Here is a 15,000-nt window from a genome sequence, read left to right on the forward strand (position 1 = left end):
CCCCCCCAAAAAAAACCCTGTCCCCACTTCCTCCACTAAACCACTTACGTGTGACATAACTATAAGCCACAAGTGAAAATGTCTTCCTGTCTCCAGCAGCACCGGTAGTGTAACGCATTAACTATAAGCCACAGTGAAAATGTGCAGCCTTGTTCTGGACTTAAGGAACAAACTGCAAGGATGTGCACTTTCGCCTCATGCCCTTAATCCACACAATGAAAAAGACATTGCAATGAAGCAAGGGGGTGGTGGAGGTTCGGGGGAGGGGTGGGGGCGGCTTAATTTTTGGGGAGGGAGAGGAGAAGGCGGTTAGGCTGGGGGGCGGGGGGGCGGGGGGAGGGGGGGTAGGCAGAGGGATGGGGTGTAGGATGGGTAGTGGTGGTGGGGGGGGGGGGGGGAGGGAGGATTGAAATGGACGTCTGAACAAGGCTGCTGTTTGTTGCGTGAAGTTTGGCCGCTGAAAAAAAAAATGCTTTTAACGCGGGACTGGAGTGAAGGTGCAGTGTGTGTGTGTGTGTGTGTGTGTGTGTGTGTGTGTGTGTGCGTGCGTGCGTGCGTGTGTGTGTGTGTTTGTGTCTGTATGTCTGTTGTCTGTGTGTGTGTGTGTGTGTGTGTGTGTGTGCGTGTGCACGCGCGCGTGTGTTAGTTAAGAATTAACACGAGTGAAGAATCCTGAAAGACAAGACAAAGTTTGAGGGCACTGAGTTGAGAATCATTATCAGTATCAGTAGCTCAAGGAGGCGTCACTGCATTCGGTCAAATCCATATACGCTACACCACATCTGCTAAGCAGATGCCTGACCAGCAGCGTAACCCAACGCGCTTAGTCAGGCCTCGAGAAAAAAAAAGATTAAAAAAAAGGATAAATACATAAAAAATACTACTACTACTACTGCTAATATTACAACAACAAAAAAAAGAAGAAGAAAAAAGAGATGATAAATGAGCAAATAAATGTGACACACACACACACACACACACACACACACACACACACACACACACACACACACACTGAGTTGAGCCAGTCAAAGGACGTTACAAGGGACGAAGCAGACAAATCTCATTCTTTAGATGTTGGTGTTGTTGTTGTTTTGTTTTGTTTTGTTTTGTTTTGTTTTTTTTGGGGGGGGGGTTCCCTGAACCCCCTACCCCCATCTCCCCACACCTCTTCCTCTTTTCTGGTGGACAACATAAGACTTGGAGATACAGTGAGTTTCAGTTTCAGTAGATACAGTGAAAGAAAGCCCAGTAGCGGCATTTTGAGATATGTTCACCAGACATTTTAGAATGTTTACCAGACATATTGAACTAGGCAATCTGAAATATTTACCAGATTTTTTTATTTTATTTTATTTTTTTTAAATTATTTTTTTAACAGGTATCTTGAAATCTCAACGAGGCATTTTGAAATGTTTATCATAAAATAAAGGCATTTTTGAAATGTTTGCCAAACATACAGTTAATGCCATGTAAAAGTCCAGTTCAGTTCAGTTCAGTTGGAAATGCCTTTGCGCATGTTGGCTCCCCAATGGCAGGATAAAGAGACTCAGCAGCAGTGCAGGGTCTTCTCAGGAGAGTGTCTCTACGGCGACCTGATATCATGTACCCCGCCGCAGCCACCACCACCCTCTTATGGACAGCAGGTTTTCTGGTTGCAGTTTTAGTTTGAATGAGGCGTCAAAGTGTGCGGGCTGACCCGTATACGCTGCAGCCACACATGCTTACAAACAAAAACAAAACAAAAAAAACAAAAAAAAAAAAAAGAAAGAAAGAAAGAAAAGACGGTTGGGAAGAGGGTTGGGAAGAGGGAGGGGGCAGATACCCAACTACGCAACCTTTGTATTTATCTACCTACCTGCGTATCTCTCTACCTGCCTGTAACTATCTATCTATCTTTTTTTTTTTTATGGATCAGTGACTTTTCTTCATGCCTTTACTTTCAGTTTCACTCTCTCCTTCTTTATTTCTCTCCCTGGTAGTCTGTGTGTCTTTGGTGTAGCAGATATATGTCTCTATGCCGCATTCCTTCTTCCTTCTGTCTGCCTCTCTGTCAGTCAGTCAGTACTGGGGGTGTACAAAAGCATCTGAAGGCGTTGTGAGGGTATGTCAAGTATTTTGTGAATGACAGAGATGGACGAGGTGCAGTAACGTTGTTGTTATTATCGCTAGTTTGTTTCAGACGTGATTTTCCTGGTCTTGAAGTGCAACCACACGCGACACGGCAGTAAATCCAACCATGGCCAGTTCACACGTAGTCCTGCTTATCTTCTTTTTTTTTTTTTTTTTTTTTTTTTAAATAGCTGCACACAGACACACAGACACAGCCACACAGACACAGACACACACACAGACACACACACTCATGTGACTTTACTATAAGCCACTTTGAAAATGCCCCCATCCCCACCACCCCCACGCCCTCACCCTCCCCGCCCCCCCAAAAAAAAACCCTGTCCCCACTTCCTCCACTAAACCACTTACGTGTGACATAACTATAAGCCACAAGTGAAAATGTCTTCCTGTCTCCAGCAGCACCGGTAGTGTAACGGATTAACTATAAGCCACAGTGAAAATGTGCAGCCTTGTTCTGGACTTAAGGAACAAACTGCAAGGATGTGCACTTTCGCCTCATGCCCTTAATCCACACAATGAAAAAGACATTGCAATGAAGCAAGGGGGTGGTGGAGGTTCGGGGGAGGGGTGGGGGCGGCTTAATTTTTGGGGAGGGAGAGGAGAAGGCGGTTAGGCTGGGGGGCGGGGGGCGGGGGAGGGGGGTAGGCAGAGGGATGGGGTGTAGGATGGGTAGTGGTGGTGGGGGGGGGGGGAGGGAGGATTGAAATGGACGTCTGAACAAGGCTGCTGTTTGTTGCGTGAAGTTTGGCCGCTGAAAAAAAAATGCTTTTAACGCGGGACTGGAGTGAAGGTGCAGTGTGTGTGTGTGTGTGTGTGTGTGTGTGTGTGTGTGTGTGTGTGTGTGTGTGTGTGCGTGCGTGCGTGCGTGTGTGTGTGTGTTTGTGTCTGTATGTCTGTTGTCTGTGTGTGTGTGTGTGTGTGTGTGTGTGTGTGTGCGTGTGCACGCGCGCGTGTGTTAGTTAAGAATTAACACGAGTGAAGAATCCTGAAAGACAAGACAAAGTTTGAGGGCACTGAGTTGAGAATCATTATCAGTATCAGTAGCTCAAGGAGGCGTCACTGCATTCGGTCAAATCCATATACGCTACACCACATCTGCTAAGCAGATGCCTGACCAGCAGCGTAACCCAACGCGCTTAGTCAGGCCTCGAGAAAAAAAAAGATTAAAAAAAAGGATAAATACATAAAAAATACTACTACTACTACTGCTAATATTACAACAACAAAAAAAAGAAGAAGAAAAAAGAGATGATAAATGAGCAAATAAATGTGACACACACACACACACACACACACACACACACACACACACACACACACACACACACACACACACACTGAGTTGAGCCAGTCAAAGGACGTTACAAGGGACGAAGCAGACAAATCTCATTCTTTAGATGTTGGTGTTGTTGTTGTTTTGTTTTTTTTTTTTTTTTTTTTTTTTTTTTTTTGGGGGGGGGGGGTTCCCTGAACCCCCTACCCCCATCTCCCCACACCTCTTCCTCTTTTCTGGTGGACAACATAAGACTTGGAGATACAGTGAGTTTCAGTTTCAGTAGATACAGTGAAAGAAAGCCCAGTAGCGGCATTTTGAGATATGTTCACCAGACATTTTAGAATGTTTACCAGACATATTGAACTAGGCAATCTGAAATATTTACCAGATTTTTTTATTTTATTTTATTTTTTTTAAATTATTTTTTTAACAGGTATCTTGAAATCTCAACGAGGCATTTTGAAATGTTTATCATAAAATAAAGGCATTTTTGAAATGTTTGCCAAACATACAGTTAATGCCATGTAAAAGTCCAGTTCAGTTCAGTTCAGTTGGAAATGCCTTTGCGCATGTTGGCTCCCCAATGGCAGGATAAAGAGACTCAGCAGCAGTGCAGGGTCTTCTCAGGAGAGTGTCTCTACGGCGACCTGATATCATGTACCCCGCCGCAGCCACCACCACCCTCTTATGGACAGCAGGTTTTCTGGTTGCAGTTTTAGTTTGAATGAGGCGTCAAAGTGTGCGGGCTGACCCGTATACGCTGCAGCCACACATGCTTACAAACAAAAACAAAACAAAAAAAACAAAAAAAAAAAAAAGAAAGAAAGAAAGAAAAGACGGTTGGGAAGAGGGTTGGGAAGAGGGAGGGGGCAGATACCCAACTACGCAACCTTTGTATTTATCTACCTACCTGCGTATCTCTCTACCTGCCTGTAACTATCTATCTATCTTTTTTTTTTTATGGATCAGTGACTTTTCTTCATGCCTTTACTTTCAGTTTCACTCTCTCCTTCTTTATTTCTCTCCCTGGTAGTCTGTGTGTCTTTGGTGTAGCAGATATATGTCTCTATGCCGCATTCCTTCTTCCTTCTGTCTGCCTCTCTGTCAGTCAGTCAGTGCTCCCCCCCCCCTCCCCCTCTCCCTCCACCCTTCTCTCCCCCTCCCCTCCCCTCATTACCATAATATATTCTGTGGGTGTGTCAGCCTGTCTCCTGCCCCTTTCCTTCCTGCTTAATTTTTTGAAACCGTTGATGATTTAGGTCAGGGTAAACGACATAGTCATGACTTTACGAAACACCAGGATCAAATGACGTCAAAGGACATAAACAACGTCAAATGAAAGAATGACGTCATGTCCTGTTTTGCGGCGATGCAGCCGTGGTGGGTTTCTCTCTCTTACTGTTCTTTTCATTACCCATTTCGGCGCATCTTGATGAACGCGTCTGTTCTTGGAGACAACTTTGGATTGTTCATTGCTTCTGTTGACCTCGCGATCCTAGGTTCAAATCTCGGTCACGGCGCCTGATGAGGGGGTGGGGAGGGGAGGGGAGGTCATACACGTAAAACCCATTTGCTGCATGCACACGAGTGAACATGGGAATCAGAGCCCTTAACGAAGAAGAATAAGAAGATAAGGCACAGAATTCCGATGCAGCTATCATAAACATGCACTTTCAAACATGTAGAAATCAATGTTGCCTAATCTGAAGAAATGAACAGTTGAGTAGATGGATATTGCCTAATTTTATCATTGGATGTCCAATACAATTTTGTAACACTACAATACAGCGTTGATTATATATATATATATATATATTTTTTTTTTTTAAGAAGATTTATTGTTTGTTGCATAAATGATTATTGATGATATCCAGGCGAAAAGAAACCCCAGGTGAAGGCTGAATAACTTTAACCCTTTTGATTTCCTCCTCCTTTCAGTTTTTCTTTCTTTTGTGGGTGAATTGATCACAAAGATTTATTGCCCACATGTCATAATTAACACCGTTTAAATCATGCTATTTTCATGTATCTCAACCAGTTAAGAGATATCTAAGTTCGCTGAAAAAAAAGACGTTGCCATCGCCTCAAGCACATCGCAACATATTGCCGTTTCCTGCAGATCTACACAGACCGGTGTACGCAACTGAAAGTAAGCGGGTGCGAGAGAAAATAGAGTCCGTATTTCATCGAAATAAATTCTGGGCCCTTTTTGTCATGTTAAGTGTGATGTACAGATCTATCCGGTACATTACAATCTATTTCTTTTACAATTTTTTTCCCTTGGGATTTCTTTCTTTTCCTAGACTAATGTTTGTTCAGATCTGCCAAGGGCAAAAGCTAAACGCACCACAGTTTGGTCGCCTGTCCCAAACACCGTTCCTAATGCCTCCAATAAGGCGCCGTTGCTGAATTGCAAAGGCGTTGCACTTCTGCGTTCGAGCCAGTTGCTTTGCTTGGTTCTAACTTTTTGACAGTTACACGTGACTGAATGCCTACGTTGACCGAACTACGCCATTGGTCAGTTCCATACTACACACAGTTAGTAGCGGGTTACGACCATACTAGGCTCTTCCGTCCGAGCAATGCAACTGGCTCTAGGCTCAGAAGTCGGGCTTCGATGCCCCGTTTCGGCGCGTTGTGTCCCTGGGAAAAGCGCTGAAGAAGAAGAAAGACTGCATTCTCTCTGAGTATGAATTATTTGTATTTGTATTTCTTTTTATCACAACAGATTTCTCTGTGTGAAATTCGGGCTGCTTTCCCCAGGGAGAGCGCGTCGCTATACTACAGCGCCACCCTTTTTTTTTTCTTTTTTTTGGGGGTATTTTTTCCTGCGTGCAGTTTTTTCTTTATTTGTTTTTCCTATCGAAGTGGATTCTTCTACATAATTTTGCCAGGAACAACCCTTATGTTACCGTGGGTTCTTTTACGTGCGCTAAGTGCATGCTGCATACGGGACCTCGGTTTATCGTCTCATCCGAATGACTAGCGTCCAGACCACCACTCAAGGTCTAGTGGAGGGAGAGAAAAATATCGGCGGCTGAGCCGTGATTCGAACCAGAACGCTCAGATTCTCTCGCTTCCTAAGCAGACGCGTTACCTCTAGGGCATCACTCCACATAGGGTTGATGTGGTTGATGTTATTTCATAACGCGTCATGACTGTTTTGTTTATGTACGTAATTTGTATCGAGAATGTTATGGTGTGTGGTTCCCAAAGGCCATCTAGCCCCCAAGGCTGCAGCACTAAGAGCCAGTCTTTGCACATTAATAGTATTGTGAATGTATGTTTTGTGTGTGTGTGTGTGTGTGTGTGTGTGTGTGTGTGTGTGTTCTTTTGGCGCAAGAACTGTATTGTTACTGTTGACGGTTTTTTCTTCTTCTTCTTTTTATATTTTATTTTCTTTATCGCGTGTTGTTGATATTGTGTCACACTAAACACCTTATCCTCCTTCCAGAAACACGAAATCCAAGACTTCTTCTCCCCCTTCTCCTCCTCCTCCTCCTCCCTCAAGACCTCGACATCGCCGCTCGTTCAGTAAGGCGCTCCCACCACCCTCACCACCACTACCATCACAACCATCGCCACTACCACCACGACCCCCACCCCCACCCCCACCCCAACCACCACCACCACCATCCTCAGCCCTACCCTCAACACCACTACCACCACCACCACCACCACCCGCCGCCTCGCGACCAGTCCCTACTCCCCTCCCCCTCCACGTGTTGGGCTGCATCCTCCTCCTCCTCCTCCTCCCCACCCCCACCCTCACCCTCGCCCCCGGCCCCCACCCTCCCTACGACCCCCTATGTGTGTCCAACGCCCCGGCCGTTCCAGCGCCATGGGACTGCAGGGGTTACATACGGTGTGAGGTTGGTGGTGGTGGTGGTGGTGGTGGTGGAGGTGGAGGAGGTGGTGATGGAGGGCATGGGGGCGGAGGGGGAGCGGTGGCGGTGTGGACGCTGTGTGAGGGCGGCAAGCTGTTCGATCCTGTGGCCTCTCAGTGCGCCGGGGACTACACGGGGTGTCCACCCCCGCAGGGTGAGTCGCTGTCTTGTCTCTTCCGGGCCTGGGGTGTCGGTGTGTGGTGTTGGTGGTGGGTTTTTTTTTTGGTTTTTTTTGGGGGGGTGGGGGGGGGGGGTAGTTGTGGTGGTTGTGGTGGTGAGGGTGGGCAGCGGGAGTGAAGGTGGGGGGGTGGGGTGTAGGGGTGTTGTTTTTGTGGTGGTCTTGGTTGTTGTTATTGTGGCGATGGTGGTGGAGGTTGTTGTTGTTGCAGTGGTGGTGGTGGTGGAGGTTGTTGTTGTAGTGGTGGTGGGTGTTGTGGTGGTGGTGGTGGAGGTTGTTGTTGTTGTGGTGGTGGTGGTGGAGGTTGTTGTTGTGGTGGTGGTGGTGGTGAAGGTTGTTGTTGTGGTGGTGGTGGTGGTGGAGGTTGTTGTTGTGGTGGTGGTGGTGGTGGAGGTTGTTGTTGTGGTGGTGGTGGTGGTGGAGGTTGTTGTTGTTGTGGTGGTGGTGGTGAAGGTTTTTTGTTGTTGTGGTGGTGGTTGTGGTTGTTGTAGTGGTGGTGGTGGTGGTGGTGAAGGTTGTTGTTGTGGTGGTGGTGGTGGTGAAGGTTGTTGTTGTGGTGGTGGTGGTGGTGGTGGTGAAGGTTGTTGTTGTTGTGGTGGTGGTGGTTGTGGACGACGTTGGACCTCCTCCTCCTCTCTCCCCTTTCTCCGTATCTTCGTCCTTCGTCTGATCCACCTCCTCCTCCTCCCCTCCCCACCACCTCACCACCCCAATACAGTAATGTTTTGGTTTAACCTGGGTAAGTCCATACCATTCAACATCTCAAACGCAAAATGTTAGTATTCAACAGAGAGGACGACCACACACAGAGAGACACAGACACAGACACAGACACACACACAGAGAGAAGTTTTCATAATTATAAGACCTATCCTGTTTTGAATTAGTACATGACCTTTTTACTGCTTGTTGACCCTCCCCTCTTTCCCGCCCTCCCCACCCCCAAACTGAATCTCTCTCTCTCTCTCTCTCTCTCTCTCTCTCTCTCTCCCTCCCTCCCTCCCTCCCTCTCTCTCCCTCTCTCTGTCTCTCTCTCTCTGTCTTCCCTCCTCTCTCCAGCCTCATCTCCCTCTTTTTCATCCTCTATCTCTGTCTCCAATTCTCTCTCTCCCACTCTTTCTCTATCTCTCTCTCTCTCTCTCCCACACGCACGCACGCACACACATACATCCTCTACATGATAACGTCATGCTCTAGATAATTTCTGATGTATTACTTTCTCCCTCTGAAAAAAAAAATCCCCTTTAGTACAACCTCGTTTTGTGACTGCGTTATTATTTATGGAATTGGTACTGTCTGTTCTTTTGATGCCAAGCACGCAAAAACACAACACTCCCACCTCACACGCACAACACAGACACACAGACACAGACACACAGATAGACAGGCACACACACACACACACACACTCTCTTTCTCTCTCTCTCACACACACTCACACACACTCACACACACACACAAGCACACACGCACGCACGCACGCACGCACACACGGAACAGAATTAACGCCCCCTCCCGGTGACTATGAACACACACACACACATACACACACACGCACACACACACACACACACGCACACACACACACACACACACACACAGAACAGAATTGACGCCCCCTCCCGGTGACTATGAACACACACACACACACACACACACACACACACACACACACACCAAAACAAAACACACACACACAACGAAACAAAACACACACACACACACACACACACACACACAGAACTGCACTGACGCCCCCTCCTGCCAGTGTCTACTATGAGGCACGGGAAGTGACACAAGTTGATCCGATCCCAGACAGAGTGTCGTCATGGATGATAGCCCCTCGTCCTATAGTGTCATCACACGGCCACAGTTGCTTCGGTGTGGCCTGTGGCTCGTGGCTCCATGTCTTTAGTTCTTCTTCCTTCCTTCCTTCCTTCAGTCTTTAGTTCTCCTTCCTTCCTTCCTTCCTTCCTGTCTTTAGTTCTTCTTCCTTCCTTTCTTCCGTCTTTAGTTCTTCTTCATTCCTTCCTTTCTTCCGTCTTTAGTTCTTCCTTCCTTCCTTCCTTCCTTCCTTCCTTCCTTCCTTCCATCCGTCTTCAGTTTTTCTCTCTTCCTTCCTTCTTTCCGTCTTTAATTCTTCCTTCCTTCCTTCCGTCTTTAGTTCTTCTTCCTTCCTTCCTTCCTTCCTTCCATCTTTAGTTCTTCTTCCTTCCTTCCTTTCTACCGTCTTTAGTTCTTCTTCCTTCCTTCCTTCCGTCTTTAATTCTTCTTCCTTCCTTCCTTCCTTCCTTCTTTAGTTCTTCTTCCTTCCTTCATCCTTCCTTCCTTCCTTTCGTACCTCTGTCTTTCTCTCTGTATCTCTTTTCTCTGTCTTTGTGTCTCCATGTCTCTTGGTTTGTTTCTGTGTCTGTGTCTGTCTCTCTGTCTGTCGGTCTGTCTCCATGTCTCTGGTTTGTCTCTGTGTCTGTGTCTGTCTCTCTGTCTGTCGGTCTGTCTCCATGTCTCTGGTTTGTCTCTGTGTCTGTCTCTGTCTGTCTCCATGTCTCTCTGGTTTATCTATGTGTCCGTCTGTGTCTGTCTGTCTCTATGTCTCTTGGTTTGTCTCTGTGTCTGTGTCTGTCTCTCTGTCTATCTCCAAGTCTGTCTCTCTGTCTGTCTCCATGTCTCTTTGGTTTGTCTCTGTGTCTTTCTCTGTGTCTGTCTGTCTCCATGTCTCTGGTTTGTCTCCGTGTCTGTCTCTCTGTCTGTCTGTCTGTCTGTCTCTGTGTCTCTTGGTTTGTCTCTGTGTCTGTGTCTGTCTGCCTGTGTCTGTCTCTGTCTCAGTGTCTCTCTCGTTTGTCTCTGTGTCTGTCTCTGTCTCCGTGTCTCTCTCGTTTGTCTCTGTGTCTGTCTCTGTCTCCGTGTCTCTCTCGTTTGTCTCTGTGTCTGTCTGTCTCAGTGTCTCTCTCGTTTGTCTCTGTGTCTGTCTCTGTCTCCGTGTCTCTCTCGTTTGTCTCTGTGTCTGTCTCTGTCTCAGTGTCTCTCTCGTTTGTCTCTGTGTTTGTCTCTGTCTCCGTGTCTCTCTCGTTTGTCTCTGTGTCTGTCTGTCTCCGTGTCTCTCTCGTTTGTCTCTGTGTCTGTCTGTCTGTCTCAGTGTCTCTCTCGTTTGTCTCTGTGGCTGTCTCTGTCTCCGTGTCTCTCTCGTTTGTCTCTGTGTCTGTCTCTGTCTCCGTGTCTCTCTCGTTTGTCTCTGTGTCTGTCTCTGTCTCCGTGTCTCTCTCGTTTGTCTCTGTGTCTGTCTCTGTCTCCGTGTCTCTCTCGTTTGTCTCTGTGTCTGTCTCTGTCTCCGTGTCTCTCTCGTTTGTTTCTGTGTCTGTCTCTGTCTCCGTGTCTCTCTCGTTTGTCTCTGTGTCTGTCTCTGTCTCCGTGTCTCTCTCGTTTGTCTCTGTGTCTGTCTCTGTCTCCGTGTCTCTCTCGTTTGTCTCTGTGTCTGTCTCTGTCTCCGTGTCTCTCTCGTTTGTCTCTGTGTCTGTCTCTGTCTCCGTGTCTCTGGTTTGTGTTTGTCTATGTCTCTGGTTTGTCTCTGTGTCTGTCTCTGTCTGTGTCTGTCTGTCTCTATGTCTCTCTGGTTTGTGTCTGTGTGTCTGTTTCTGTCTCTCTGTCTGTCTCCATGTCTCTCTGGTTTGTCTCTGTATCTGTCTGTGTCTCTGTCTGTCTGTCTCTCTCTCTCTTTGCCTGTCTCTTTCCTCGTCTCTCTCTGTCACCATGTCTCTCTGGTTTGTCTGTGTGTCTCTCTGTCTGTGTCTGTCTCTTTGTCTCTGTCTCTCTGTCTTTGTCCCTCTCTGTCTCTGTGTCTCTCTGGCATTGTCTCTGTGTCTCTGTATCTCTTAGTCTCTCTCTCTCTGTCCCTGTTTTTGTCTCTCTCTGTCTCTCTGGGTTGTCTCTGTGTCTGTGTGTCTCTCAGTCTGTGTCTGTATCTTTGTCTCTGTCACTCTCTGTCTCTCTGTGTCCCTGTTTTTGTCTCTCTCTGTCTCTCTGGCTTTGTGTCTGTGTCTCTGTCTCTGTCCCTGCCTTTGTCTCTGCCTGCACTCTCTCACTGTGTATCTGTCTCTGTCTCTGTTGCAGTGTGCCTGTGTTTCTGTCTCTGGCGTCTCTCTGTCTCTCTTAGTTTCTCTCTTTCTTTATCTCTCTCTGCCTCTGTCTCTCTCTTTGTCTCTATCTCCTTCTTTTCCTCTGTCTTTATGTGTCTGTTTCTCTGTTCCTGTCTGTCTGTCTCTGTCTGTCTGCCAGACTGTATGTCTCTGTCTGTCTGCCAGTCTGTTTGTCTGTCTTTCTGTCTCTGTCTGTCTGTCTGTCTATCTGTCTGCCAGTCTGTTTGTCTGTCTGTCTTTCTGTCTCTGTCTGTCTGTCTGTCTCTGTCTGTCTGTCTGTCAGCCAGTCTGTCTCTGTCTGTGTGCCAGTCAGTCTGTCTGTCTCTGTTTTTCTGTCTCTGTCTGCCTGTCTGTCTGTCTCTGTCTGTTTGCCAGTCAGTCTGTCTGTCTCTGTCTGTCTGTCTCTCCCTCCCCACCCCTTCTTTGTGTCTTTGTCTCATCGGGGTTGGGGCCTATGGAGGAATAAACCATTTCCTTCACTCGCTTTGTCTCATCGGGGTTGGGGCCTATAGAGGAATAAACCATTTCCTTCACTCGCTCTTCCTTTGGGGGTCATAGTCTTCATATATCATTTCCAGTTCCGTGGGCTGATGTATAGCTGTCAAGGAGTCAAGAAAAAAAGAAGACTGGGTAGAACAACAACAACAACAACAACAAAAAGTCGTAGAAGAAGTAGTTGCAGTATAAGTTGTAGTAGGAGTGGTAGTAGCAGTAGTAGTAGCAGCAGCAGCAGTAGTGGTGGTGGTGGTGGTGGTGGTAGAGAGAAAAAGAAAACGACGACGAAGAAGAAGATCAATAATTTTTATGTTCATTTTGAACTGATATTTTCCTTTTTTCTTTTTGTCCTGACTTACTTTCCTTTTCCTTAGGTCATACAAATTCTTCACTTTTATCGTTGTCGCTACCTGTCTCTCTTCGCTACCTGTCTCTCTCTTTGTCTGTCTGTCTGTCTGTCTGTGGCTCAATCCTTTTCACAACAACGTCAAGACTGCTTGAAGCCTTCAGACAGACAGTGAGCTGACATATTTCACAGGGCATTGACACCACAGGCAAACCCTGATCGACGACGATGGGCAGTAAGGAAGTTGAAATGACAGACAGCTTCCACCCCCTCCCCCCCCCCCCCCCCCGCGCCCCCCCCCCCCCCCCCCCCCCCGCACCCCCCCCTCCCCTCCACTGCTTCCTACCTCCCGTTACGATGGTGGAAAATAAGTTATATACATACGCACGCTTGCACGTATGCACGTACATACAAACGCATACTCACACACACGCCTGCACTCATACACACACACGTACACACACACGCACGCGCACACACACACACACACACACACACACACACGCACACACACGCCTGCACACACGCACGCGCACACGCGCGCACGCACACAAACGCACATACACTGGGCACACACAGAGACACTGACACAAACACACAGACACACACAGAGACACACAGACACAGACACAGAGACACACACTACACAGACACACACAGACACACAGACACAGAGAGAGAGAGAGAGAGGGGGGGGGGGGGCATCCAATTGATAATAAGCAATAGCGAAAATGAAAACGGAATGAACTCGATTCGATGTCACTTGATTTCAGTTTCGGGTGAACAATTTTCAGCAACACCATTCACGCACGTAACATGACACCAGTTAAAAAACAACAACTAATATACAATGAAACAGGAACAGAAAAAAAAAAAATGTTCTACTTCATGCAACACCTGAAAGCGATGCATCGTTATACTGCTAAGAAGGAACCGATGTTTGAAAAATCAATGTGTCTAAGATAATGATAGATGTTACAAACGGCTTGTTTGAGTTCGCAAGGACAAGGGAGTTCACCCCCCTCCCCCCTCCCGAGCCCCACAAATTACTTACCGTATTCAGACGAGAGAGAGATAGAGAAAGAGAGAGAGAGTCCGACTCAGACTCAGATGTTTTATTCATAAAGGCCACATCCACTTGGAAGGGGGTGCAAATGTAAACCAGAAAACTAGAATGTGCCAGATTAATACATAAGAAGAATGGTTATAACAACAAACTTGAAGAGACAGAGACAGAGAGAGAGAGAGTGAGAGAGAGAGAGAGAGAGAGAGAGAGAGAGAGAGAGAGAACGCAGGAAGTTTAATGCGAAGGCCACCAGCCTGTCCACATGAGAACACGTACACATAAAGATAAAGATTTGAAAAAAAAATGAAGGAAAAACCAGATTCAACAGAACTTAAACATAACTGCTCTGCCACGCAATTTGATTTTAACATTTTAAATTAAACTTCACACCAGTTCCTCTCTGGAACGAAAAGCATAGTAAATAAACATGGCGACATCTCTTATTACACACCTGTCTTCATTTTGTACTAAAAATGGAATTGGTGGAGTGTTACTATTTCTATAATGTTTAAATATATACTTTTCTCGTAGTTTAGCACACACACACACACACACACACACACACACACACACACACACACACACACACACACACACACACACACACACACACATACACAGAGGTTTTAAAATGAGGGAAGTGGAAGAAGCATGCATCTGCTTTTCAACATCTAGTAGCATGGTGGCTCATCTGTCATTGCAGTGTCCGTGAGGCTCTGGGTTCGAATCCCGCTCTCGCCCTTTCTCCCAAGTTTAGACAGAAAATCAAACCGGGCGTTCGGATGTTACGATAAAAGGAGGTCCCGTGTGCAGCACGCACTTGGCGCACTGAAAAAGAACCCATGGCAACAAAAGTGTTATCATCTCGAAACCCCCTCTGATAGGTACACAATTTAATATATGCATGCACTCAAGGCCTGACAAGCGCGTTGGGTTATGCTGCTGTCAGGCATCTGCTTAGCTGATGTGGTGTGTCGTATATGGATTTGTCCAAACGCAGTGACGCCTCCTTGAGAAATTGAAACTGAAACATCTAGCCTTCAGGATGAAGGGGAAAATGAAATCAAAATATTCACAAAAATAACACAGAACAATTCAAATTCATAAAGGACATTTAGACACGTTCAAATACACAAATAATCGTACGCGTGTATTCAGTTGTAATACTTCCATGCATGACAAAAAAGCGCGTCCACCCATCCATCCCTCCATCCATCCACCCACCCACCCATACATACATACATACACACAAAAAACATATACACCATGCTCATAAACATACCTTTATATGCAAAGAGAGAGAGAGAGAGGGGGGGGGGATGGAGAGGGACTGGGGTGGGACATTTAGCATGGTGACAGACATGGCAGGCCAGTGACGTCTTGTTGTCAACGATCAACGGAAGGAAGAAGATGGAAATTGTGAAGGCGGAGTGGGGAGTATGGGTGGGGTGGGGGTGGGGTGGGAAGGAAGGATAGGGGTGGG

The 15,000-nt window shown here is 46.7% G+C and overlaps 1 protein-coding gene and 1 long non-coding RNA gene across 2 annotated transcripts in view; both read left to right on the forward strand.

Annotated features, from left to right (window-relative positions):
* Window positions 1-3,969: 3,969 nt before the first annotated feature.
* LOC143288755 (uncharacterized) overlaps window positions 3,970-15,000 on the forward strand; it is a 42,713-nt gene continuing 31,682 nt past the window's right edge. Inside the window, exons 1-2 of the mRNA XM_076597382.1 lie at window positions 3,970-4,069; window positions 7,112-7,284. Of these exons, the coding sequence (XP_076453497.1) occupies window positions 3,970-4,069; window positions 7,112-7,284 (273 nt within the window). The remainder of the gene's footprint in view (window positions 4,070-7,111; window positions 7,285-15,000) is intronic.
* Window positions 7,338-15,000, forward strand: part of LOC143288920 (uncharacterized) — a 10,824-nt gene continuing 3,161 nt past the window's right edge. The window contains exon 1 of the long non-coding RNA XR_013056151.1: window positions 7,338-7,453. This is a non-coding gene — a long non-coding RNA (uncharacterized LOC143288920). The remainder of the gene's footprint in view (window positions 7,454-15,000) is intronic.

The sequence above is a fragment of the Babylonia areolata genome, chromosome 13 (assembly GCF_041734735.1).
Source record: "Babylonia areolata isolate BAREFJ2019XMU chromosome 13, ASM4173473v1, whole genome shotgun sequence".
NCBI lineage: Eukaryota > Metazoa > Mollusca > Gastropoda > Neogastropoda > Buccinidae > Babylonia > Babylonia areolata.